The 25926-nt window shown below is 41.4% G+C and overlaps 2 protein-coding genes across 2 annotated transcripts in view; one reads left to right on the top strand and one right to left on the bottom strand.

Moving 5' to 3' along the window:
* Positions 1-1495: 1495 nt before the first annotated feature.
* Positions 1496-2301, bottom strand: LOC126622838 (uncharacterized). The gene is made up of 2 exons (XM_050291540.1): positions 1868-2301; positions 1496-1523 (listed from the first exon to the last, which is right to left on the bottom strand). Exons 1-2 carry the CDS (start codon positions 2299-2301, stop codon positions 1496-1498), a joined length of 462 nt encoding a protein of 153 aa, XP_050147497.1.
* Positions 2302-4447: 2146 nt separating this feature from the next.
* LOC126624604 (2-dehydro-3-deoxyphosphooctonate aldolase-like) overlaps positions 4448-25926 on the top strand; it is a 32523-nt gene continuing 11044 nt past the window's right edge. Inside the window, exons 1-8 of the mRNA XM_050293681.1 lie at positions 4448-4494; positions 4773-4836; positions 4945-5042; positions 5166-5262; positions 5619-5684; positions 17557-17616; positions 17776-17850; positions 18011-18095. Coding sequence (XP_050149638.1) covers positions 4801-4836; positions 4945-5042; positions 5166-5262; positions 5619-5684; positions 17557-17616; positions 17776-17850; positions 18011-18095 — 517 coding nt within the window. The 5' untranslated portion in view covers positions 4448-4494; positions 4773-4800. The remainder of the gene's footprint in view (positions 4495-4772; positions 4837-4944; positions 5043-5165; positions 5263-5618; positions 5685-17556; positions 17617-17775; positions 17851-18010; positions 18096-25926) is intronic.

Genomic DNA, 25926 nt, shown 5'->3' with positions numbered 1-25926 from the left:
GGGAATTATTCTTGCTGTGCTTCAGTTATAATTCTCTTTGGAATTGATCATTTATAATTATACATCCTCGAATGGCAAATGCGAAGTTAGCTCTGGTGGATTTGATGAATTCTTTAATCAAAACCTGATGACAGTTTGGCTTGGATTCGACATGATTCCCAAAGAACGAAGGAAATACTTATCGTTGATTTTGCAAAGCAAAGGCCGCGTTTTCCAATGATACTGAGCGACCTTTTGGGTTATATTGGAGGGAATCGAATCTTGGCCGATGCTAATACAAATTCCTACATTAGAGGGACTTAATTTTGAGGATTATTTCTCTCCAAACATGTTTCATGTCCGTGAAATCAGTTCAAAAAATCTCAATTCTTCGGAGCCATGAGCATGGCCCTGTGTGGAATGTGTGACCATGTACATAGCCTGCATGATCATCGTCACCGCTCTCTAGTTCATGAATCGTCACCTGGTTGTACTTTACGTTCGATCTCTGATAGTACCCGGTTGCCAATGAATCGACCATCAGTGTTCCAGTGGCAGATAACATGGTAACAAAACCGGTGTAAGGGAACTTCCCCCACGGATTTTCTTAGGTGCAGGGTGAAGTCAAGTTGTCAAATGCATTGGGAGTATGTGAACGAATCCAATTGCTAGAATGACGCCTGCAGCGAAGGCCTTGATGAGGAAGAAGATGTCTTTTTCGGGCATCAGAGTTGGGATTTTCTTGCCTAGCCAATGCAGACTCACCCCCACAGAACCAGCAACAAGAATGGAGGCAATGGAGCCTAATTCATACCTGAGTTCATCTTCTTGGTTGTGTTCTGCGTCCTCGGATTCGCACGTACAGTCTCCGAATACTATAGCGGGAGATAGAATAATTAGGATTGTGATTATCTTTAACATGTTGGAAGATTGACCTAACTGAAGAATGAACATGGTTTTAACTTTGAGGTATGAGAAAAGGGTGAGGGAAAGAAGGGTGGGAAAACAGTATATAGTGAAAGGTTTTCGGCTTTTTGCCTTTTGGATATATATATTTTTTTTTGGTAATAAGACAATATTCCAAGCTATTGTGTTTTTACGTGAAAGAGAATTTAAACTTAAGTGCAACAGAGCAGACACACTGTCTTAATCAACTGACCTAACTTACTTATGTTGCCTTTTAAAACTTATAAAGCAAACAGGTTGCATGTGCATGTAGCACTAACATTAGGCTGGATGGGTTAAAGTCCAAAACTGCCACTTTATTCATTTATATGGATGATAATTAGAAAGTTAATTAATTTGTGAGCATTATTTGAAGTTGTTGTTGGAAGTTCAAGTAAAAACATGATGTCAATGTTTGTGTGCTGCGAGATGTCACAAAAGTTGTGTGTACAAAAGTTTAAGGGTGTGTGAAAGTCTAAATGTGTGTACAAAAGTTTAAAGGTGTGCCTGAAAGTCTAAAGATATGTGTAAAAGTCTAAAAGTATGTATGTAAGTGTGCAAAAGTCTAAAATTAAAAGATGTAAAGACTTTTTGAACACCTGCAAAACAAATTAAAGGATACAAAAGAGATACGGCACAGATAGTCCCAAGAAGAACCAACAAAAGGGAGCAAAAAGACTTGGAGAAGAAACTCTAGTCGCCAAAACCAGGGAACCTAACGCCCCTTAGCCTCCCTAAGGAGGACAGGGAAGACCATCAATGGATAAGATATGCACAAGAGCGGAAGGGGGCCTGGAAACCCATACTTCCGGACACATCCCTCTTAAACTCTGCGGGGCAACCCAATCAGCCGCCAAATTCACTTGGCGAGGAATCCAGCACCACTTGGCAGAAGGAAAGCTGAAGACTCCAAATTTGACGAATGAGAGGAAATAAAGACCACCTGACAGAAGCCGTCGTCTTCATGGCAAAGATAGCAGCATGAGCTTCCGCATCCAGGGAAGAAGAAGCCACACCCGAGCCAGAGTCACCCACCAAAAGAGACCCCCGATAATCCCTAATGATCACCCCAAGACCCATACGATGCAACACACTCGACCAGGCCGCATCACAGTTCACCTTTACAACCGACAAAGGAGGAGCGTGCCAACGAACCAGAGGAGCAGCGGGGATATCCCCGTTTATGGAGGAGACATGAAGGACCTTGGAAATGGATAAAAACTCAGAAATCGCTTCATCAGCCCTCCTGGCAGTATCGAGAGGAGAAGGGCAGGTACCATTGAAAATCGCACAACGCCTGGCTTTCCAAATTTCCCAACAAATATAGGATATCAAGGTTACAATGTAGTCCCGATCCATCTTGGAGTCACCCGCCATTGAACTAATAGCAAGAAACCACGCATAAAAAGTGTACATTCAATAGCCAAGTGATCCTGGGGCGAAATGAAAGATCCAATTTCACCGAGATTCCAAGAACCAGTCGAAGTGTTTATAATTTCACGGACAGTTCGAAGTGTTCAATTTCATCCTTTATTACTCTATTTTGTGTTGTATCTTTGTTGTTTTCATTGAGAAAAATACTCGACTTCTTAAGTATAAACATTCATTTCTCCGGACAAAATGACCGTTCGTCATGTGTCATGATAAATTTTTCGTGTTTTGTGTATTTAATGAGTTAATGTAATATATATATCAAACTGTGATTTATAGATAAAGAAAAACGATCGAGGAGGCGAGAAATTTGTTGTAATCATTGGCAAAATCTCAACAATGCAGCGGTGCATTAATATTTGTAAGTCAACTCAATAATGTCCATATTTTATGTCTTCAGTTTTCTTCTATATTATATAATGTTCCCTTATCCATGCTGACATCTTGCATGCATTGTTTAAATATCTAGTAGAACTAGTTACCTAGTAAAAGCTTCATAAAGGAGTTCACTCTTCAACATCTCACCCGAAAAGAGAAAATTGTGCCCAGTTGTGATATTCTGGATAATTTTTTCTTACGATCGATGTTGCATTATTGCTTTAAAATGTTACGGTAGCATTTAAGAGTGTAAAAAGAGTAGGGTTATTAATTACATTTCATGCCATTTTTCTTCATAAATACTTTGGAGCTCATTATGTCAGAACACCAACAAGATCTAGTCGTACAAACTTGAAGCGAAAAGTTTCATTTTTTTTAATTTAAAAAAGATATCAGCTGATGACTTCGTCGTCAATTTTTTTGGGATCGAGAAAAGGATTAGGTCTCATTTGGGATGGACACAACCATGGGGTGTAAGAAATATTTAGGCGCAACCACATGTGACTGGTCATTCGGCTACACAACATGGGGTGTGAGAAATAATTACATGCACTCACCACAATCACATGATCGTTTGGCTATGCCACACACTTATTCTCTTCATACTCTTGTGAGTTGTTTTACTCACCCTTCTCGATTTTTCTTCCTTGACACGTCTCTGCGTGTTTCTAGCATTTTGATTGAATAAATCAATATAAAATTAAATAACGTAAATAAATAGGATGTGCGTATAAATGATTTCCCTATCTACTAAAGGGCAATTTAGTTATGTGAGATAGTTCTGATTAATATATGTGTGAATTTTAAAGAATGTGTGAAGTGTTTCAGCAAAGAGTGTCTTTTGGAAGTTGAGGCTAACAGTATAACGCGGTCTCTCTGAAAATAACGCATTATGAGCTCATTTAAAAAATAATTTTAAAATCACATAAAGCGTTTGTGGTGAAAATATTTTTGAAACTAATCCTTAGTAAAAATACAAGTGAATCATGAAAAATCACTTTATGTGTTTCCTGAAGAAGCATTTCAACTCCAAGTACTTTTGGAACTTATAAATGTTTTTACTAAAGTTGTTTTCAGTCATTTTAAAAACACTTCCAAACGAGTCCTATGTTTGTATAATGTTGAAGCTAACAATAGAAGTCACTCTCTATGAAAAAAAAAAAGCATTATGAGCTCATTTGAAAGTGATTTTAAGATCACAAAAAGTGTTTGTGGTGAAAATATTTTTGAAATTAATCCTTAGTAAAAATACAAGTAAATCATGGAAAATCACTGTATGTGTTTCCTGCAATAACCACATAATTGCAAGAAGCATTTCAACTCCAAGTGCTTTTGGAACTTATAAATGTTTTCACTAAAGTTGTTTTCAGGCATTTTAAAAGTACTTCTAAATAAGCCATATGTTTGTATGACATTGAAGCTAACAATAGAAGTCACATTACATATTCATACGCTCTTAATCACTTAAATTAAAAATTCTTCACGATGCCCTCATTAAACCAGAGAACAAGAATAAGAAGAGGATGAGAATAAACCCACCAATTTACAAGTAAAAATTTCCCGGACAATTTTCTGACTTGGGCCTTCAATTCTCTGACATGGCCCTTCAATTTTTTTGGGCCCTCACATATACACAGCGGCGCGCGCACCTACACTCTCATACGGCCGACAGTTTCAGTGATAGAATATATCGCTCTGCTTCTTTCTACGCCATCACTCACTGAACTCTCTTTCTCTCTCTGTTTTCGCGATAGAAGTGAGGTAGATTTCTTTCCTTGATAGATCTGTGAAAATCAACTACATTTTGGTCCGAATGTGCATTCACGTTTCGTTTAAATTTCTTTTTGGTTGCCCGGAAAATTGCGGGAAAATTTAGACTGCCTACGGATCTTCGAATGACTATCAACATTCTGAATTCTGAGTTTTTTTTTTTTTTTTTTTGAAATTTCGGGTTACTACTTTGATTAAAATAACAATTTTTGGGTAATGTAGTCTATGATTTACGTGATATAATTGAATCCTGATATGTGTAGCTGCAGTTGTATCGTTTCAGCTAAGTGGGAAGATATGGATTCGTCAGTGGTGCTATATAACCAGCTCAAGGTTTAATTTTGTTGGGATTTTTTAAATTCTTACGTTAAAGGGTATATAAATTTGGATGGTTTATGCTCCGATGGTACTTTAATTTTTCTCTTATTTCAATCCTAGCAGGCAGCAGAACCATTTTTCTTGCTAGCCGGTCCCAATGTGATCGAATCTGAGGAGCACATTTTCCGAATGGCCAAGCACATCAAGAGTGTTGCAACGAAGTATGCTCCTTGTATTTGGGATTTATGCATTTTGTCGAAATGGGATGAAGATTGGATTTAAATCTTTGTGTATTTTTTTTCCGGATTCTGGTAAGATAGACAATTTGTTTTTCAATCTTGTAGAGTTGGATTGCCACTGGTTTTCAAGTCAAGCTTTGACAAGGCCAACCGTACGTCCTCGAAATCATTCCGGGGTCCCGGCTTGGAAGAAGGCTTAAAGGTGGACCACTAGTCATTACCTTGTTCTCATGCTAAGTTTATATTTGAATCACTTTGGTTGCTATGGTCAAAGTATGGAGAACTTACTAGATATTGTTACATGTTCAAGTAAATTATTAGTGTCATCGGAGTTTGAGACTGCAAGTCCGTGTTGTTTCAGTTCTTCGAGGACATGTGTTGATACATCTAAAGCTTTTAACAGTTTAGCTGCAATATTACAAGGGAATACATAAATCATGGTCAATTCTTTGTAGAGTAGTATTTCTCTTGCATAATATTAACTCGGTATTATTATCAATATAGAAGACATTCAACTTAAAATCACTGATTCCTCTTTATTTCTCCTTTTTATTTCAGATCCTTGAGAAGGCCAAAACAGCATTTGACCTCCCTATAATTACAGATGTACATGAAGCTAGCCAGGTGAGCATTCTATCTCCTCTCATCAGGTGAAAATTTTTTAAATCGTGTTTTTAGTAAACTTGTTTTCTTCAGCTTTAAATATTTATGTGTCAAAGATAACGCCTTAAGAGTAGGAAGATCAAATTTTGCTTGAAAAGGCGCTGTTTTCTTGATGAATAAGTGTGCACCATTTGGGTACCTTGGGTAGGCTTCACTATATGTCTATGTAAATGTGGGGATTAGTAGAAAAAGAGACTTTGGGATAGGTTATAATCTACTCTATTACTAAATTTTCTTGATTTTGGACTTTGTCAATAGATCTCTATATGTTCTATCTTGAATCAGTTGAATGTATACTTGCATGCATAATGATGCAGTGCAACACATCGTCGCGTCCTTGTTTGTTTCTTACCATTGCATGTTAAACAGCAAGGGAAGTTTGACCTGGCTTTTAGGTCATGAACTGTTTCTCACGTTGTTCCTTTGCTTTTTTTGTTGGGTAAATTACACAGTAGACCCTCAGGTTTGAGGCCTATTTCAACCTCATACAACAACTTTAAAACATTTCACTTTCATACCTCACGTATCATTTTATTTCAAAATAATACCTCCGTTAGATTTTCCATCCATTTGTCTGTTAAATGCTGACGTGGCATTAGTGGACCCTGTTACACGTCAGCCCACTCCCTCCAAAACTTGCACACGTGGATATCCAGCTGCCACGTCATGCCAACTCAGCAAAAATGCCCACGTGGCCGAAATTTGAAATTTCAAAATTTTCCCGCCAATTTTTTTTTTTTTAATTCCTATTTTTTTATGGGTTTTGGCGGCTAAATTATGAACAATTGCATCAATGCAGAAATGCAGAAATGCATATTTCCATATCCAAATATCCAAATAATCAATGAATAGGTAAAAATGTATTCCAATATCCAAATAGGCAACTAAAGTAGCAATATATTTCACTTTCTTGGTAACCAAATAACAAGCATGTTCCATATATTGGCAACCAAAGCCAACATCTATGAGTTCAACTGGATATAACCATAAAAAAAACCCTAACAAGCTAGCATGTTCCCAAAAGGATATCCAGCCAGTAGCAAAATAACAGTTCCTAATAAGCCACAAATCCAATTGGGAGCAAAATAACAATTCCTAGCTAAGCAAAAAAACAGTTTCTAGCTGCTGCCAACATTCACAAAAAATTCTAGCCACTAGCAAAAAATTCCAACATCAAAAAACCCTGTTTGTTCTTGTATGGCAACACTTCACTTTCTTGGTTGCCTTGTCTTTCTCTTCTTCACTCCTCCATCTGTTTGAACCTCTGAATTACCACCTTCAGCCGTGCTTGATGCCTACATCCAATGTTCAATACAACAATATCCAAATCAACAACAATATAGGCCACAAGTTATCACAAAAGAATATCCACATCCAATGCATACAAAAGAATCCCTAAGTTATCACAATATAGGCCACAAATTCATTTACAAACCCTAACTAAATAAAACAAGTGAAACAGTGCTTAGCTTGGGTTTCCTTCCCCTCTTCCTTGGTACACCACCTGGATTACTAGATGCTCCATGTGAAGAACTTGATGCCTAAAACAAATTAAAGGTTTTCAGGATTAATAAAGTCTTAAATCAACTTAGAAATCATATAACTTTGTATAAGGTTATATGTCACCTCTTGTCTTGTAGGAAGATGCCTGTGATGAGTCCTGGTATTGTGGCCCTCTTTTTTACATATTCCACATTTGATGGTCCCTTGGCCTTTCTTTGAAAGTTGTTGTGGCTGTGGAATATCTCCACTTGTGTTAGTAGCCTCATTTTGTGTAGGATTAGCTTTTTTCTCCTTTTCTGCAGCCTCTTTGTTCCTCTTCTTCTTGGGTCTTCCAGGTTGTCTAGTATATAGAGGAGGCTGGATAGGTGGATTTTCAGTGACTTCCCACATTGACATCCCATTCATTGGCTGGATCAAGTGTCCATATATTTCCAAGTACATAACCTTGGAATAACAAACATCCACATAGTCTTCTGGCCTATACCGTTTGTAATTAATGGCAGCAATGGCATGGCTGCATGGAATACCAGTGAGGTCAAATCCCCGACATGAACATGTACGCTCAGTCAAGTCAACAACAAATTGGTCACCTCCTCTAGCATCCACTTGGAATTTAGTCCCACAAGACCACTGAGCAATGCATCGACCACTTTCTATTTTTGCAACCTCCAACTTTTTCTGAAGCTTAGGGCACAAATCTCCAGGTTGTCTCATCATAATGTCTCTTCTCATTTGAATCCTTCTCATCAACATGGTATGAATGATCTGAAACATGGTTACAATTGGTTTCGACCTTGCCTTCACTATCACGGCATTGAAACATTCACACAAGTTGTTCAGCAACATTTCACACTTGGTATGAGTTTGAAAATGGGACCTACTCCAGTGAATGGCAGGTCTCTTCATGAGCCAACCATATGCATCTTCGCTCAACAATCTAAGCTCATTCATAGCTCTTATAAAGTGTGGAATTGTAGGGGTCTTGGCAACAGCCCATAAAGCATCCTTCAGTGCCTTACCCTTAAACTGTTCTCTATAGTTTGTGTACAAATGCCGCACACAAAACCTGTGGTGACAATCGGGAAGAACCGCCAATAATGCAGGAATTAAACCCTTCTGCTTGTCACTAATGAATGTCCAACGATGTTGATTTATAATCCCAATATCCTCGACCAGAATCTCCAAGAACCAAATCCAGGAATCTTTGTTCTCCATCTCGACAACTGCATAAGCTATCACCCAAGTTTCATCATTGGGATCTATCCCCACAGCAACCAACAATTGACCCCCATGCTGAGACTTCAAATGACAACCATCTAAACCAATCAAGGGTCTGCAGCCATGCTTGAAACCTTCCTTGCATGCACCCAAACACACATACATCCTTTGAAACCTTCATTCATCCAACTTTATCTTCACAGTGCTCCCCGGGTTTGTCTTTTTAATTTCTTCTCCAAAATCCCACAATCTTGTGTATTGCTCAGAATGCTTACCCTCTATAATCTTCATAGCAGCAGCCATAGCCCTATAAGCTTTCATCTTGGAGCAACCGTGTTTCCATTCAGCTTGAATGGTGTCCATAAAAGACTCAACAGGCCATGTTGGATTAAGTTGGATCCTATCCAAGTACTGCTCAGTAAGCCAAGACTGTTTCATATTCCTATTCATCCATAATCTACCACATGTGTGGTGATCTAAAATCGTCTTTATCTGCATGCTGTTTGAATTGTGCATCTTCCCACACTTGACAAGCCACGTACAACCTTCTTTGCATGCTGCATCAACCTTGAACTTTTCATTCCATGGAAAATGGACATCCCCATACCCATTTATCATAGAGTGCATAACTACTGCCTTTTTGAACTGTGCAGCATCCCTAAATATCAACCCTAAGGACAAGTGTGGGTTCTTCATGTCAGTCTTCTCATTTTTTTTTTAGAAGAAACAATTTTATTAAAGAATAGAGAAAAACACAGAAGTGGATAAGAAGTCCACCAACAAATTAGAAAGGAAAATCCTAATAGGAATTGGCTACAGTAGCCAATTCTAGACCAAGCTCACTTAACTGCTGCTAACAAATCCCACAGTATTTGAGATAGAGAGCAATTATTAAACTCTTTAGTAACCGAAGCCCAAAAAGATGCCCAATATTTAACTCTCCCCCAAAGTACTTCTGCCCCCACTCCAGTATAGTCTTCAAAAATCCTTTTGTTGCGTTCCAGCCATATATTCCAGAAAATTGCCGATACCAGGCAACCCCACAAAGCTTTGGATTTTTTCCCTTTTCCAAGTGCCTTGAAATTGGTGCTTAGTAGCTCAAAACACCCTTTAGGAATGACCCAACTTACTTTAACCTCCTGAAACAGTTTCCACCACAGTTGTATCGAGTATGAGCAATGAAGAAAGATGTGATTTACACTCTCCTCCTTAGCTTTACATAAACTACACCAATGTGGGGAAAAACACATCATAGGGTTTCTCCTTTGAATTTTGTCGCAAGTGTTGAGACTCCCATTGGCCACAAGCCATACAAGTATTTTAACCTTCGGAGGAACTTTTGATTTCCAAATCTAAGAGTAGGGTGGATAATAGTGCACAATCCCATTGTTGCTCAGTAATGACCGATAGGATTTGCATGTGAACAAACCTGAAGTTTCTAGGTTCCACCTTCTGTTATCCATTTTTGATGGAGACAAGCGAACCACTTCCACTTTCTGTAATAAGCTGGCCGCCTCTTCTATCTCCATCTCATTCAGATTTCTCCTAAAATCAAAGTTCCAACTCAAGGAACTTGACGAAGCTTCCACAAAGCTAGATATGTTATGATTATGCTTCCTCGATAATAAGAATAATCTGGGGAATTGCTCCTTCAGCGGTCCCCCTACTAACCACCCATCCTCCCAAAACCTAACCCTCTCTCCATTGCCCACCTCAAACTTGCAACAACTAAGAAACTGATGAGCACCACTCGAAATGTCTTTCCATGGGCTACGACTTGAAACCCTCCTTGGAGGAAGTACATTCCATCCATTAACTTGTAGCCCATACTTGCTTCTTATCACCTTGTGCCATAAGGAATGAGACTCCCTTGGGAATCTCCACAACCACTTAGCCAATAGTGCTTCGTTCTGATTCCTCAAATTCCCCACCCCTAGACCTCATTCCTCCTTGTTTTTAGTAACTAACTCCCATTTGACCAAATGGGTTTTCTTACCTTCCTCCACGCCTTCCCAGAGAAACCCTTTCATTAATTTTTCTAGATGTCTTCTTACCCCACAGGGAATTTTGAACAATGACATATAGTAAATCGGCAAACTTCCCAAGACTGATTGAATTAGAGTTAATCTACCTCCTCTGGATAGGAAAGCCTTCTTCCAACTTTGAAGTCTTCTTTCCATTGTTTCTACCACTGGATCCCAAAACCTTATAGCTTTTGGCCTTCCCCCAAGGTGAAGTCCCAGATACTTTATAGGCCAACATCCTACCTCGCAACCCCAAGAATCTGCCATCCTATTTAATTTCTCACTTTCTGAATTTATTCCTGCCAAAAAGCACTTCGCTTTGTTGATTTTCAGTCCTGAGACCGAACAGAATAAGTTGAGCACTTGTAATAGGTTGTTCCAAACTTCCTCATCTTCCGTAAAAAAGAATATGGTGTCGTCTGCAAATTGAAGATGAGAGATCTCCACCTTTTCTTGCCCGATACACAAACCTTTGATGAGATCATTTTCTTGAGCCTTCTCCATTAACCTGCTCAAAACATCGACTACTAAGGTGAAGAGAAAGGGTGATAGTGGGTCACCTTGTCTTAGTCCTCTTGAAGCTTGAAATTTTCCCCTAGGCCTCCCATTGATCAAAACAGAAAAATTTGCAGAGCATAAACATCCTTGAATCCATTTCCTCCATCTATTGCCAAAACCTTTTCTTTGTAGTACTTCTTCCAGAAATCTCCATTCAACATGATCATACGCTTTTTCAAAGTCGATCTTAAGCACCAATCCCTTCTCTTTTTTCTGCCTTATCTCTTCTACCACTTCATTTGCAATGAGGACTGCATCCAAAATTTGTCGATCCTTAACAAACGCCCCCTGATGTGGGGAGACAGTGGTAACCAAAACCTCCTTCAATCTTGAAGCCAGTGTTTTCGCTATGATTTTATACAATCCAGTTACTAAGCTGATGGGCCTATAGTCCATCACCTTCAAAGAATCTGACTTCTTTGGGATTAGGCAAATGAATGTTTCGTTCGTCACTGCATTTATTATCCCTTTCTCAAAGAATTCCTCCATGATCTTCATTATATCTTCCTTCAAAATATCCCAGCAATGTTGGAACATTTGCATAGAGAAGCCATCTGGTCCTGGTGACTTGTCCTTTCCACAATCGAAAACTGCTCTTTGAACTTCTGCTTCCTCAAAAGGCCTCTCAAGCCAAATTGCCTCAAGGGCGCTTATTGGGGCCCAATTTATACCTTCTAAACCACAACATGCCTCGTCGTTACTGCTAAATAAGGATTTGAAAAAATTTACAATATGCTCTTCAATCTCCTTTGCATCCTCTATTAATCCCCCTCCAATCGGCTCCAACCTTTCAATATAGTTTCTCTTCCTTCTTCCATTTGCAACTCGATGGAAGAATCTTGTATTACCGTCCCCTTCCTTTGCCCATTCCACTTTGCTTCTCTGCCTCCATTTCACTTCTTCTTTAAAAGCCAAGTCTCCCACCAGGTTTTGGAGTTCTTCCCTTTTACTTCTAGCTTCAAAATCTAAGCCTTCCGTCCCCTCTCTCTTATCCAACTCCTCTATGTTTGCTTCCGCTTCTTTCAAGACTTTTTCGATTTCGCCGAAACTCTCCTTACTCCAGCTTTGCACCTTTTTTTTCATGGCTTTTAACTTGATCATAAATTTATAACCCTCCCACCCCTCCACTTGCTCCGATTGCCACCATTCCTTGAATTTGTTCCTGAATTCTGGATCTTGGAGCCACATGTTTTCAAATCTGAAAGGACATGGCCCCCATTTCACTTTGTTGGTGTCTAGCTGGATTGGACAATGATCGGAAATGACCCTTGCCAAGGCCGTTTGTCTAGCCTCAGGAAAGATATCTTCGCAACCTGTAGAGCATAAAAATCTGTCTAATCTTCGACACACAGGTTCTTCTCTGAGATTTGACCAAGTGAACTGTGCATTGAGTAGATCCAAATCCTTGAGTTCTGTCTCTCGAATGAAATCATTAAAATTCCTCATGCTTTTGGTCAGCCTCCCCCCGTTTGATTTCTCATTTATAAATCTAACCACGTTAAAATCTCCTCCTATACACCATCTTGTTCCACACATACCATAAAGTCCCGCCAATTCTTCCCAAAACTCCCTCCGCTCTCTATTTTTACATGGACCATAGACTCCGGATAGCCACCACTCCATCCCATTGGGAGCCTTAATTTTTATTGATGCAGAGAAAACACCGACCAAAGATTCGGTTACAGAAATGTGTTTTGTGTTCCAAATTACAGCTATGCCCCCTGAGCTTCCTTGAGCAGGGACAAAAATCCACTCTTTATATCTGCTTCCCCACACGCTAGCCACAAGACTTCTATCAATCACTGATTTCTTAGTTTCTTGTAGTATGATGATGTCCGGCTGTAACCGTTGGAATTGTTTTTTCAATGTTAGCCTCTTCCGTGTACTTCCCAATCATCTAACATTCCAACTAATTATCTTCATTAACACTACTAGTGCCCCTGTGAAGTTTGTTTTCTCCCTTACAACCACCCTCTCCCTTGCCTCTTCTGACTTTCCCATTCTTCGTTTCTTGGAATAGAGACCGTTTCAACGGAAACAAGGAGACCTTCATTTTAGACAAAAATTTGGAACTTAGATGTTTGGCCTCACGATTGGCTAATGCTCCTGCCAATTTTTTCCTTCTACTGTACTTTAATAATTTCTTGTTTTTTCCTATTTCCTCAGTAACAGACTGCTCCTCGTGATTGGTTGCCTCCTCCAACTTTGTCACTGCTTCCAAATTTGAATCAATGAAGAGGTTGTGGAGGTCCTCACAGGATAATTCAAAATCTTCAGATATTTCTTTTTCCTCTTGAGAGTAAGCATCCTCCTCCCCATCATCGACAGAAGATTGAGCGAAGAAATCTTCGTCGTCACTGTCTAACAATTGAACCGAATCCATGCCAAAATCCTCCAACCTTCTCCACCATTGATTTGCTGAATTCTTCTCACTCGACCCGCCCGGTGATCGGACAATGTTATCATCGGCCTCACACTCCAGGTCTTCCTCTGATTCACTAGCTGAATCGGTGAATGTGAGGTTAGAAGACAAGGCTTCCATCGGAATAGGCCATTCTAGATGATTCTGACAAAAGCCAAAATCATGTGGTAGAAGAAGCTTTAGCCTCTTTCCGCCCCTGTCGTGTTGTCCAAATCTCCCAAAGAAACTTGAACTTATGCTCCAGGAAGGTCTGATTGGAGCGCCTGCTGCGTAGAACTCCATGGCCCGAATTTGCTGGGGATCGCCCAAAGCCATATACTGTGGCGCAATATTCCTTATAGTTGGCAGCCTTAGATCCGCAAGCGGGTTCGAAAACGTTAAAGACTTACACAGAAAGACCATTTCGGATTGATGATGAGATCTCAGCCCGTGAGTAGTTAGGGTGATTGGGCCACCGCCAGACCCATTCCAATGTAGGTCGAAGCCCACTGAATTACCATTTATAATTGTAAATAAATGTTTGGCAGCCATAGGCCCGCTTACCACAATGTTATCTCCAATATTTGGGCTTTGTGGATCAAGGCCCGCCACTCCATCAAGTTTAATTGGAAAAAAGTTGTTTTTATTGGGCCTGCTCCCGTCACATGGATCTACACTATTTCTAGTGAATATCTCCACTCTTGTTCCATTAAAATACTCCCCGCCTGTTGAAATATGTGCCTCCTCTATACTAGAGCCACCGTCATCTTCTTTCCCATCTAATTCCAAGCTTTTGCTTTTACCCGGAGAAATCATGATACTGGAGCTTCCTTCCAATTTCGAAATCATTAAAAACTCATTTACCGCCGCTTCTATTGATTGACTCGCCGTAGCTGTCCCGTCCTGTTCTTGAGATGGCGACCCACGCTCACTTTCAGGAAAAGTAAGGTCATAGAGTGGGTTTGCATGCTCCTCGTAACTCGCGCCCACAGTCACATACCTGTTGTGATCATGCTTTCTGTCACATCCGATGGTGACTGGGCAGTCGAAGACGCCGATTCGGAAGCTAGCGCAAGTCCCCGTCGCGTGAGCTGCCTTTCCAAGCTCAGCCGTCGCCGGATGATGTATTCCAGAAATCCTTTGTAATTGCTGATCCTTTTTCAGAGACCCAACTAAAGATTCCGATTTACCCCGATCTTCAGCCGAAAGCATAGGTCTCTTCGCTGGCGTTAATTGCCGGATCCTGACCCTGAAGACTAGGTCTCCGTCAGCCACTTCTACTACCTCAGGGATAAAACCAGTGAAGTTGGTTTTTAGTTTTATCTTTGCTTCAAGCAGAAAACCGAAACTAGTGGTTGCTTGGTCAATGTCCGCCAGACCTCCGCAAGCCTCACCAATATCCTTGAAGAATTTTTTGGTCCAAAGATGCGGTGGTAAACCTTCCAATGCAACCCAACCTCCATAACTGACCGCCAGTCTTTTATTTGAATTCAAACTCTCCCACCACCCCGCCAGTTCCACCTCGGGATACTCCTTCATAGCTATAGCTCCAAGTAGTGCAATTTTTTTTGCTTCCTCCTCGTTCTGGCAAACAAACAGTGCTTTGTTGCATTGAAATGGCGAGAGTCTGATGTCCGTTAATGCTCACTGTTGCTTGGACCACCGTCTTCATCTTCATGCACACTGTGAAGGCCATCCGAATTGTAATCCGGCTCACCAACAAGATCTACATCAATCTCTTCTTCAAATTCTTCCCTTTGTTGTCGAGATCCCTCCCCAGATTGTGGGTTATTTTGTTCCCTAATGCTAGCCAACACTGCATCCTCCTGTGCATCCACATGATCATCTACAAACTTCATAAATTGTAAGTGATCTTCATCAACAGGAAATTCTTCTTCTATGAAGTCACTGTCATTCTCATCTTCTTCTTCCGCTCCTTCATCACCCACATCAGCCACTCCTTCATCCTCCACCCCTTCATCGGCCACTCCTTCATCATCTACCCCTTCATCAACCACTCCTTCATCAACCCCTTCATCAACCACCCCTTCATCGGCCACTCCTTCACCAACTACTCTATCACCCCTTTCATCAGCCACTTCTTCAACAACTTGAGTCACACATTGGGAAGGCACACTGCATTCACCACCAAGGCCATTGACTGGATATTCTATGGCTAGCTTGCCCTTTCCTCTATTCACTTGCACTGGCCTTTCCTCTATCAAATTGCACTGGTCATCATCATCACCATCAAGTTCTTCAATAACCACCCTACTCTGAGCAACCGGTTCAAATGACTTCATAAACTTCATCTCTTGAGAGACACATTCTTCAGGTGTTATCTTCTGAATATACACATCAATCAGAGTGTGGTTTGGCACAAATTTGCACATGTTGATAACATCTGAATCTGTCATCAAAGGCTTCATCCCATTTCGAATTTCCATCCCTGGGATCCTATAATGGTAACTCATGAAGACATTCCCATATCCCAGTTCCTCAACCATATTGTCAACCTCGAGCAATGACATGAAATCTTTGTCACAGTAGTCAAAGAAATCCACCTTCCCTCCAACATAGAAGTCTTCACTGAGTTGTCCACCGTGATACATTTTGATTGTGAATAGTTCATTATTCCCTGAAATTGCAACATAAAAAAACCCTATTATAAACTAATGAAACCCTAATTTCTGCTTAAAAAATTCCTATTTTAAAGTGATGAAACCTAAACTTCAAGACCCAGGACCACAAAACAATTCACATATAAAGACACACCATAATTGACAATGTGGTGTCCCAGATAAAGGCATAAATAAAGCATCATACCACAGATAAAGGTATAAACAAAGCACTGCCAAACATATATAACCCACAAGCTTTTTTCCAGCATGATTAAACAAGGACAAAAGTACTCCATTAACCGACAACACCAAACAATTTTTAGTTCCCCACCATTTTCGAACAAAGCAATTTAAAATTAGGAAACATAGATCCAAAATTACAAAGTACACACAATTTCAGATCCCCAACATTTTCGAACAGTCCAATATCGAACAACACAAAATAAAGAAACAACACAAAATAAAGAAACCAAAAAGCACTAACCGTATGTTGGGAATGGATCTAACGGATCCTCCCTCCTTTCCCAGGTCATTTTCAACCTTCGACTTCGAATCCCTCACTTCGAAGCACTTGATTATCGTTGATATCAGGAGTTGGTTCTGGGTTGTGGATTGTGGGTTGCGGGTCACGGGTTAAGGGTTGTTATAGGTAGTGGGTACGACGCCGATAGGAAATCGACGGGTAGAAAGTGATGGAAATAAGGTTTCACGACAGGGTTTCGCGACAGAAGTAAGGTTTCGCGACGAGGGCTAGGGTTACCAGAACTTCGCCCCAGTTTGGGGTTGAGGTGATTTTAAAAAAAGCTCCTATGAAAAAAAGCTGGGAGTGTTTTTGGTGTTTGGTAAACTTAAAAAAATGGCTTATTTTGGAAGCTGCTGTGAGAATAAGCTGAAATCAAAGGAAAAAGCTGAAGCTGCAATTTGTAGCTTTGGAAAACTGGCTTTTTTTCAAAGCACACAGAACTACAGTGCTCCTTTAATGAAAAGACACTATCAGACTGTTTTTTTTTCAAAAGCACTTTTACAAAAAAGTTTACCAAACACTATGCTAATTTATTTCACAGCCGCTTATTCTCACAGCAGCTTTTTTTCAAAGCACAGTAATACCAAACCAGCCCTTCATCCTTCTCGATTCTGGGTTTGGGAATGGTGGTGTGCTCGATGATAGTGGGGTTGCATTGGTTAGTGGGAAGGGAATAGTGGGTTAGAGATACAAGAAACTTTTAATTTTTAAATTTGCCATGTTGTCAGTCCACATGGCTCCACGTGGACTATAAAATTCCACGTGTGCAAGTTTTGGCGGGACTGGGCTGACGTGTAATAGGTCCACTAATGCCACGTCAGCATTTAACAGACCAATGGATGGAAAATCTAACGGAGGTATTATTTTGAAATAAAATGGTACGTGAGGTATGAAAGTGAAATGTTTTAAAGTTGTTGTATGAGGTTGAAATAGGCCTCAAACCTGAGGGTCTACTATGTAATTTACCCTTTTTTGTTTTTTCTAGTGTGAAGCAGTTGGTAGAGTTGCAGATATTATTCAGATTCCTGCATTTTTATGCCGCCAGGTGAAGTTGATATGGAACCCTGTGCCTCAGCCATCATGACAAAGTTTTAACGATGTGTTGCTAAAGAAAGAAATCAAACTTGAAATGGAAGTTTTTAAAGGATGCCATAAGTCGGGAGTCTTATCTTATTTGTGAGTCTATGACTTCCTATGATGACAGACAGATCTTCTAGTTGCAGCAGCCAAGACTGGGAAAATTATCAATATTAAGAAGGGCCAGTTCTGTGCTCCTTCTGTGAGTGATTTACATTTTTCCCCCACTCTCTCCCTCTCTCTGGGTTTACGATGAGTGATTTATTCTGACCTAATTGATTAATCCACTAACTAATCTCATTTAAATTATTTTGGTATCCTTGTGCTTTTGTTATTAATGTTAAAGTGTTCATTATTTTCAGGTCATGGTAAACTCGGCTGAGAAGGTTAGACTGGCTGGAAACCCAAATGTGATGGTTTGTGAGAGGGGAACTATGTTTGGCTATAGTAAGTCTTACAGCAGCTATGTTATCTTTAATTAGGCTGTCTGTTTCGGCTTCAATCAATGTTCTAGTGCTTGCCCCACTCTCTGCATGGCCATTGCTTAATTCGTCATGTTCCCCCCTTCCCCTTTATATTTTTAAACTTTGATGCGTTGATTCTCCATTCATATTGTTTAAGATTTTATTGTCTTACATTGCCGGTCCCAAGCCCGGATAAAGGAGGAGGGGGAGGGCGTCAGGTAGTCGACAGCCGGCACTCCATGATCACGTCGAATCCTTATGAAAATGAATCCAGAACGAAATCGCGCTAAAGCTAGGGCGTCACCCGTAAGTGGCGCGCTGTGCGGCCTGAGCACAGTGATAAGTGAGCAAGGGTCGCTGTATCTCCATCGGCACCCGGATGCAGTGTTAAATGAGCAAGGGGGCTATAGAAACTTCTTTTCGAACGACTCCACTCAAAGTTGTTTGGGAGCATATGCTCCTATCAACTTTACACGGGACACACAAAAGAAGTACTTTGATCCTATTAGACGGGGAAGGGTGAAGAAGCTAGGACAGAAGGGTAGAGTTCAAGAGAGCAAAATGCGTTTAGGAACGTGGAATATAGGAACCTTGACGGGAAAATCTATGGAAGTAGTAGAAGTTATGGTGAGGAGAAGGATAAATATTATGTGCCTACAAGAAACTAAGTGGGTTGGTCGTAAGGCAAAGGATCTAGAAAACTCAGGGTTTAAACTATGGTATTCGGGCACAAATAGAACGAGAAACGGTGTTGGCATCATCGTGGACAAGACCTTGACACAAGATGTTGTAGATGTCAAGAGGGTAGGAGATAGAATCATGGCAATCAAGATTGTAATAGGACAAGAACTTATCAATGTGATTAGTGCGTACGCACCTCAAGTAGGGTTGGATACGAGTTCGAAGGAGAAATTTTGGGAAGACCTTGGAGACTTGGTGCAAGGAATTGCTCAGACAGAGAAGTTATTTATAGGAGGAGATTTAAATGGACACGTGGGCAGGGAGACAGGCAACTATGGAGGTTTTCATGGTGGCCATGGTTTTGGGGAGAGAAACGAGGATGGGGAAGCTATCTTGGATTTTGCAATGGCATATGATCTCTTCTTAGCCAACACCTTCTTTAAGAAGAGAGAAGAACATGTGATCACCTACAAGAGTGGGTCGTCAAAAACACAAATAGATTTTCTTCTAATGAGGAAAGGGGATCGTATAACTTGTAAGGATTGCAAAGTTATACCAGGAGAGAGCGTGGCTAATCAACATCGCTTGTTGGTGATGGATGTACATATCAAAAGAGTGAGAAAAAAGAACAAGACTTGGAAGTGCCCAAGGACTAGATGGTGGAATCTAAAAGAAGAAAAACAAGTCATTTTCAAAGAGAAAGTAATCACCCAGTGTGTGTGGGATAGAGAGGGGGAAGCTAACCAAATGTGGGATTCCATGGCTAGTTGTATCCGAAAAGTAGCAAAAGAGGTATTAGGAGAGTCCAAGGGCTTTACCCCACACCAAAAGGAATCTTGGTGGTGGAATGAGGAGGTACAAGCAAAGGTGAAGGCTAAGAAGGAATGTTGTAAAGCCTTATACAAGGATAGGACCGATGAAAATGGTGAAAGGTATAGAAAAGCGAAGCAAGAGGCGAAGAAAGCTGTGAGAGAAGCTAAGTTAGCGGCTTATGACGATATGTATAAGCGACTAGATACCAAAGAATGAGAGTTGGATATCTATAAACTAGCTAGAGCAAGGGACAAGAAGACAAGGGACCTAAACCAAGTGAGGTGCATCAAGGATGAGGATGGAAAGGTTCTTGCTACATAGAACGCGGTTAAAGACAGATGGAAAGGTTATTTTCATAATCTTTTCAATGAAGGACATGAAAGGAGTGCTTCTTTAGGGGAGTTGAGTAACTCAGAAGAGTGTAGAAACTACTCTTTTTATCGTAGAATCCGGAAGGAAGAAGTGGGTGTAGCTTTGAAGAAGATGAAGCATAGAAAAGCAGTAGGCCCAGACGATATACCAATCGAAGTGTGGAAAGTTTTGGGAGAGACAGGTATAACATGGCTCACTAACCTTTTCAATAGGATTTTGAAAACGAAGAAGATGCCGAATGAGTGGCGAATGAGCACTTTGGTGCCTATCTACAAGAATAAGGGCGATGTACAAAATTGCATGAACTATAGGGGTATTAAGCTAATGAGTCATACAATGAAGCTCTGGGAGAGAGTCATTGAGCATAGATCGAGGCAAGAGACACGGGTTTCGGACAACCAATTCGGGTTCATGCCAGGACGCTCAACCATGGAGGCAATCTATCTCTTACGAAGATTGATGGAAAGATATAGAGATGGGAAAAAGGATTTACACATGGTCTTTATAGATTTGGAAAAAGCGTATGATAGGGTCCCAAGAGACATTCTTTGGAGGATTTTAGAGAAGAAAGGAGTACGAGTAGCATATATCCAAGCTATACAGGATATGTATGAAGGAGCAAAGACTGCCGTAAGAACTCATGAAGGACAAACCGAAAGCTTTCCCATAACTGTAGGATTACATCAAGGCTCATCCTTAAGTCCTTACCTTTTTGCGTTGGTAATGGATGAGTTAACAGGACATATTCAAGGTGATATTCCTTGGTGTATGCTTTTCGCAGACGATATAGTGTTGATAGATGAAACTCAGGAAGGGGTAAATGCAAAGCTTAACCTTTGGAGAGAAGTGTTGGAATCTAAAGGTCTTCGCCTAAGCCGATCAAAGACAGAATATATGGAGTGCAAGTTCAGTGCAAATGGAGGCCAAAACGAGTTAGGGGTGAGGATCGGAGATCAAGAAATACCAAAGAGCGACCGTTTTCGTTACCTAGGATCTATCTTGCAAAAGAACGGAGAATTAGATGGAGATCTCAACCATAGAATACAAGCTGGATGGATGAAGTGGAAGAGTGCATCCGGCGTGTTGTGTGACCGCCGTATGCCACTGAAGCTCAAGGGAAAATTTTATAGGACGGCAATAAGGCCGGCGATGCTGTATGGCACAGAATGTTGGGCGGTGAAGCATCAACACGTACACAAAATGGGTGTAGCGGAGATGAGGATGCTTCGTTGGATGTGTGGGCACACGAGAAAGGATAAGATTAGGAATGAGGATATCCGGGGTAAAGTAGGAGTAGCCGAAATTGAAGGAAAGATGAGAGAAAATCGGTTACGGTGGTTTGGACATGTGCAAAGAAGGCCTACTGACGCTCCGATTAGAAGATGCGACTATGGGACAGAGGTTCAGGGCCGAAGGGGCAGAGGAAGACCTAGGAAAACTTTGGAAGAGACCCTAAGAAAAGACTTAGAGTACTTGGATCTAACGGAGGACATGACACAGGACAGAACACAATGGCGTTCTAAGATTCATATAGCCGATCCCACTCAGTGACTTGGATTTTCCAAGTCTCCAACCAAGAAGTTTTCCTCACTCGGGAAATTAAGGGAACACTACCTCAACCTATATGCTCCACTCACAAAGCTTCAACATACAAGCTTCAACAAAAGAAAATTCAAAGAACTTAGCGAAGAAGGCTTTGGTGTATTTAACACAATACGTTGAAATGAAGGAAAGCTTATTTATTGATATCCCCGATAAGTTACAAATATGTACATATACTTGAGTCAAAATAAACAAACAAGAGGGAGCCTTCACAAAAGTTGCTTAGGAGAAGTCTCAGCAGTCGGTAGAGCCCCAGAAAGAGAAGGCACCGGAGGAGGATCATTCGGAGCCTCAGTACTGGACAAAACCCTAGAAGGAGGAGGCATCAGAGGTTGATCATTTGGAGCTTCATTACGCGGTACAGCCCCAGAAGACGAAGGCAATAAATGCCTTTGGAACAAACCTACAAATCTCTGATGATCAAGTAAAACCTGACCATCAGATTCCTTCATCTGGTCAAGCTTCCTCTTCATGTTTGTAGCATAGTCATGTGCGAGCCGGTGCAACTGTTTATTCTCATGCTTGAGCCCTCTAATCTCCTGTTTGAGACTCATCACTTCAGCCGCCAATGATTCAACTTGGCGGGTTCGAGCAAATAGGCGTTGGGCCATATTAGACACAGATCCTGCACACTGAACACTGAGAGCCAGAGAATCCTTAACAGCCAACTCATCAGACCGTTTGGAAAGTAGTCTGTTATCTTTGGGAGTGAGAAGGTTCCTGGCCACTACCGCAGCGGTCATATCATTCTTCATCACGGAATCCCCAACGGTAAGAGGACCAGTAGGGGAGACGAAGGATGGGCGCCATATGTTGTCTGGAGAAGGCGGGGCTGCCTCTTCAACAAGGTTCAAGTCAAAACGACGGTCGGAGGGGCCAGACATTTTCAAAGGTGTTGAAGAGAGAAGAGGTCGGACAAATCAAGATCTTAGAAGTGCAAGAATGGAGCTTTTACTGGTGGATAGTCAAGTGTGCTTTGGAACTTAATGTCAGCCCCTATAAAAATCTGCACTCGACGAAGCTTCAGAAATCGAAGAGGCGCCTGCTCAGAAATCGAAGAGGCGTTTGCTTTCTCAAAAGCTGGGCTGCTCAAAGACCACGAAGGCCGATCTCAAAAATCGAAGAGGCTTGCTTTCTCAAAAGATGGGATGCTCAGAGACCACGAGGGCCGATCTCAGAAATCGAAGAGGCACCTACTTTTCCAGCCTTGTCAGCACCTGTCACACGCACACTCAGCTTTGCGGAAATTATGGGCATTCTGTCGAAGATTTCTAACGAAGTAGAAAGCACATGAATCGTACTGTTCAATCACCCACTTCCCACACGCAACAGTAGCTCATGGGTACCACAGATAACTTTGCCAAAGTTCTCTGACAAAGTTGAGACACGTGAAGCTTGCAGCTCCCACTACATCGCAATGACCAAGAAGGGTAAAAGAATTGCAAAGAAACAACACTAACAAAGTTTAAACACATAAATTTTGAAGGTCTAGCTACCATATTATTACCCACAAGGGTAAAGGAACAGTACCACTGCTGGATAATTGGAAAGTCCCGGTGTGTCAACCTCTGTGCTTCATGGCAAGGTAGACTAGCAAACATGCCCAACCTGTACTCACATTCGAGAAAACACTCCCAACAAGATTGCTTGCTCCAAAATCGAAGAGGCACCGCCCTCCGAATCTCGAGAGCCAGACTCCCAACATGATTACTTTATCAAAAATCGAAGAGAGGGTAAAGGAACAATACCACTGCTGGATAATTGGAAAGTCCCTGTGTGTCAACCTTTGTGCTTCGTGGCAAGGTAGACTAGCAAACAGGCCCAACCTTTACTCACATTCGAGAAAACACTCCCAACAAGATTGCTTGCTCCAAAATCGAAGAGGCACCGCCCTCCGAATCTCGAGAGCCAGACTTCCAACATGATTACTTTCTCAAAAATCGAAGAGAGGGTAAAGGAACAGTACCACTGCTGGATAATTGGAAAGTCCCTGTGTGTCAACCTCTGTGCTTCGTGGCAAGGTAGACTAGCAAACACGTCCAACCTTTACTCACATTCGAGAAAACACTCCCAACAAGATTGCTTGCTCCAAAATCGAAGAGGCACTGCCCTCCGAATCTCGAGAGCCAGACTCCCAACATGATTACTTTCTCAAAAATCGAAGAGACACCGCTCTCCGAATCTCGAGAGCCAGACCCCCAGCAGGATTGCTTTCTCAAAAATCGAAGAGGCATCGTTCTCCGAATCTCGAGAGCCAGATCCCCGACAGGATTGCTTGTTTGAAAATCGAAGAGGTACCACTTTCCCAACTTCAAGAGCTGGATCTCCTTGGATAAAGCTTGTCTGTAATCTTCACACGCAACATCAGCTTTCCAGATACCACAGACCACTTTTTCAAAGTGCTCTGACAGAGTTAAAACATGTGAAGCTGGCAGCTCCCACTACCGTGCTATAACCAAGCAGGGTAAAGGAATAACATTATTACTTGATGTTAGGGAGACTCCTATATATGTCGACCTCCATCCCTAACGGACAGGCAGACCTGCAAAAATGCTCAACCCTTTCTCTTATCTGAGAGGGCACTCCCAACGAAGCCTTTCGAAATATTCAGCTTTCTTTTCCCCCGATAATACCTCTGTAAACAAGCTATACTAGAGCAAGAATATCTCATATCATCAGGGTTAAAAGCAAGAGTATCCCATATCATGCTTTTTCCCTGTCTTTTCCTTTGGCCTTGTTCTTACCTGCAAGACAAGGAGAAAGAGAGCAATCAGTCAGCACTTGGAATCAAGCTTCCAGCCAGGAACTGACTGCCTGGAACCCCTTACCTGATTACTTACTTGGCATTGCTCTCGAGTACTCATCTTCAACATCTTATGCTTCCAGGGAAGATACCGCATCTGCCTGAGGAACAAATAGGGCAAGTGAGAAGGATACAAGGAAGCATGTGGAGACAAGCGTAACAGCACACGTGCCGATACATCCACTACTCTGTCAAAAGCAAAAGTATCCCATATCAGCAGGGTCGAACGTACTCTAGATTTGATGGACTTGTTTTGACCCTCAAATTCTTCAGTCGGCCTTATACTCTGGAGGAAACCAGAAAACCCTCCAGCCCAGTTCAAGAATAAGCCTGTGGAAAGTTACTTCTTCAAAAGCAAAAGTATCCCATATCATCTCTCCTCATTTTTCTTCTCTTTATCCTTCATGCTGCCTGCAAGATAGGGAGAATGTGAACAATCAGCCGGAGCTCTGATTGCTTACCTTGTCTGTCACCTCTTTCAGCAGATCCCCTAGCTCGGCGACTTGGGGGACTCCTACTACATGGTTTGTATCGCGCTTGACCAAGCATGAAACTACAAGTAAGCTTCAAGTGAAATTGATACATTACCTTGTGCATCTCCACCAGTTACAGATACCACCCCTGGATGGAGGAAGAGTACTTCCAGAGAAGATGCCACATCTACCTATGAGACAGATAAGGCAAGTCAAGACGATACCACACTCCGGTACTTAGAAGTTTCGTGGCTACGAGATCATTCTCCCGCAATATTTCCTAATGTCATTTGTACTAAATCATTCACTTGTACTCACTAAAGGAGAGCTTGAACCTATGTACTTGTGTAAACCCTTCACAATTAATGAGAACTCCTCTATTCCGTGGACGTAGCCAATCTGGGTGAACCACGTACATCTTGTGTTTGCTTTTGTGTAAACCCTTCACAATTAATGAGAACTCCTCTATTCCGTGGACGTAGCCAATCTGGGTGAACCACGTACATCTTGTGTTTGCTTTCCTATCTCTATCCATTTATATACTTATCCACACTAATGACCGGAGCAATCTAGCGAAGATCACAAAAAGTGACCGTTTTCGCTACCTAGGATCTATCTTGCAAGAGAACGGAGAATTAGATGGAGATCTCAACCATAGAATACAAGCTGGATGGATGAAGTGTAAGAGTGCATCCGGCGTGTTGTGTGACCGTCGTAGGCCACTGAAGCTCAAGGGAAAATTTTATAGGACGGCAATAAGGCCAGCGATGTTGTATGGCACAAAATGTTGGGCAGTGAAGCATCAACGTACACAAAATGGGTGTAGCGGAGATGAGGATGCTTCGTGGGATGTATGGGCACACGAAGAAAGGATAAGATTGGGAATGAGGTTATCCGAGGTAAAGTAGGAGTAGCCAAAATTGAAGGAAATATGAGAGAAAATCGGTTCCGGTGGTTTGGACATGTGCAAAGAAGGCCTACTGACGCTCCGGTTCGAAAATGTGACTACAGGACAGAGGTTCAGGGCCGAAGGGGTAGATGAAGACCTAGGAAAACTTTGGAAGAGACCC

Source organism: Malus sylvestris, chromosome 5, assembly GCF_916048215.2.
Source record: "Malus sylvestris chromosome 5, drMalSylv7.2, whole genome shotgun sequence".
Lineage (NCBI taxonomy): Eukaryota > Viridiplantae > Streptophyta > Magnoliopsida > Rosales > Rosaceae > Malus > Malus sylvestris.
This window is presented reverse-complemented; position numbering and strand designations above follow the sequence as displayed.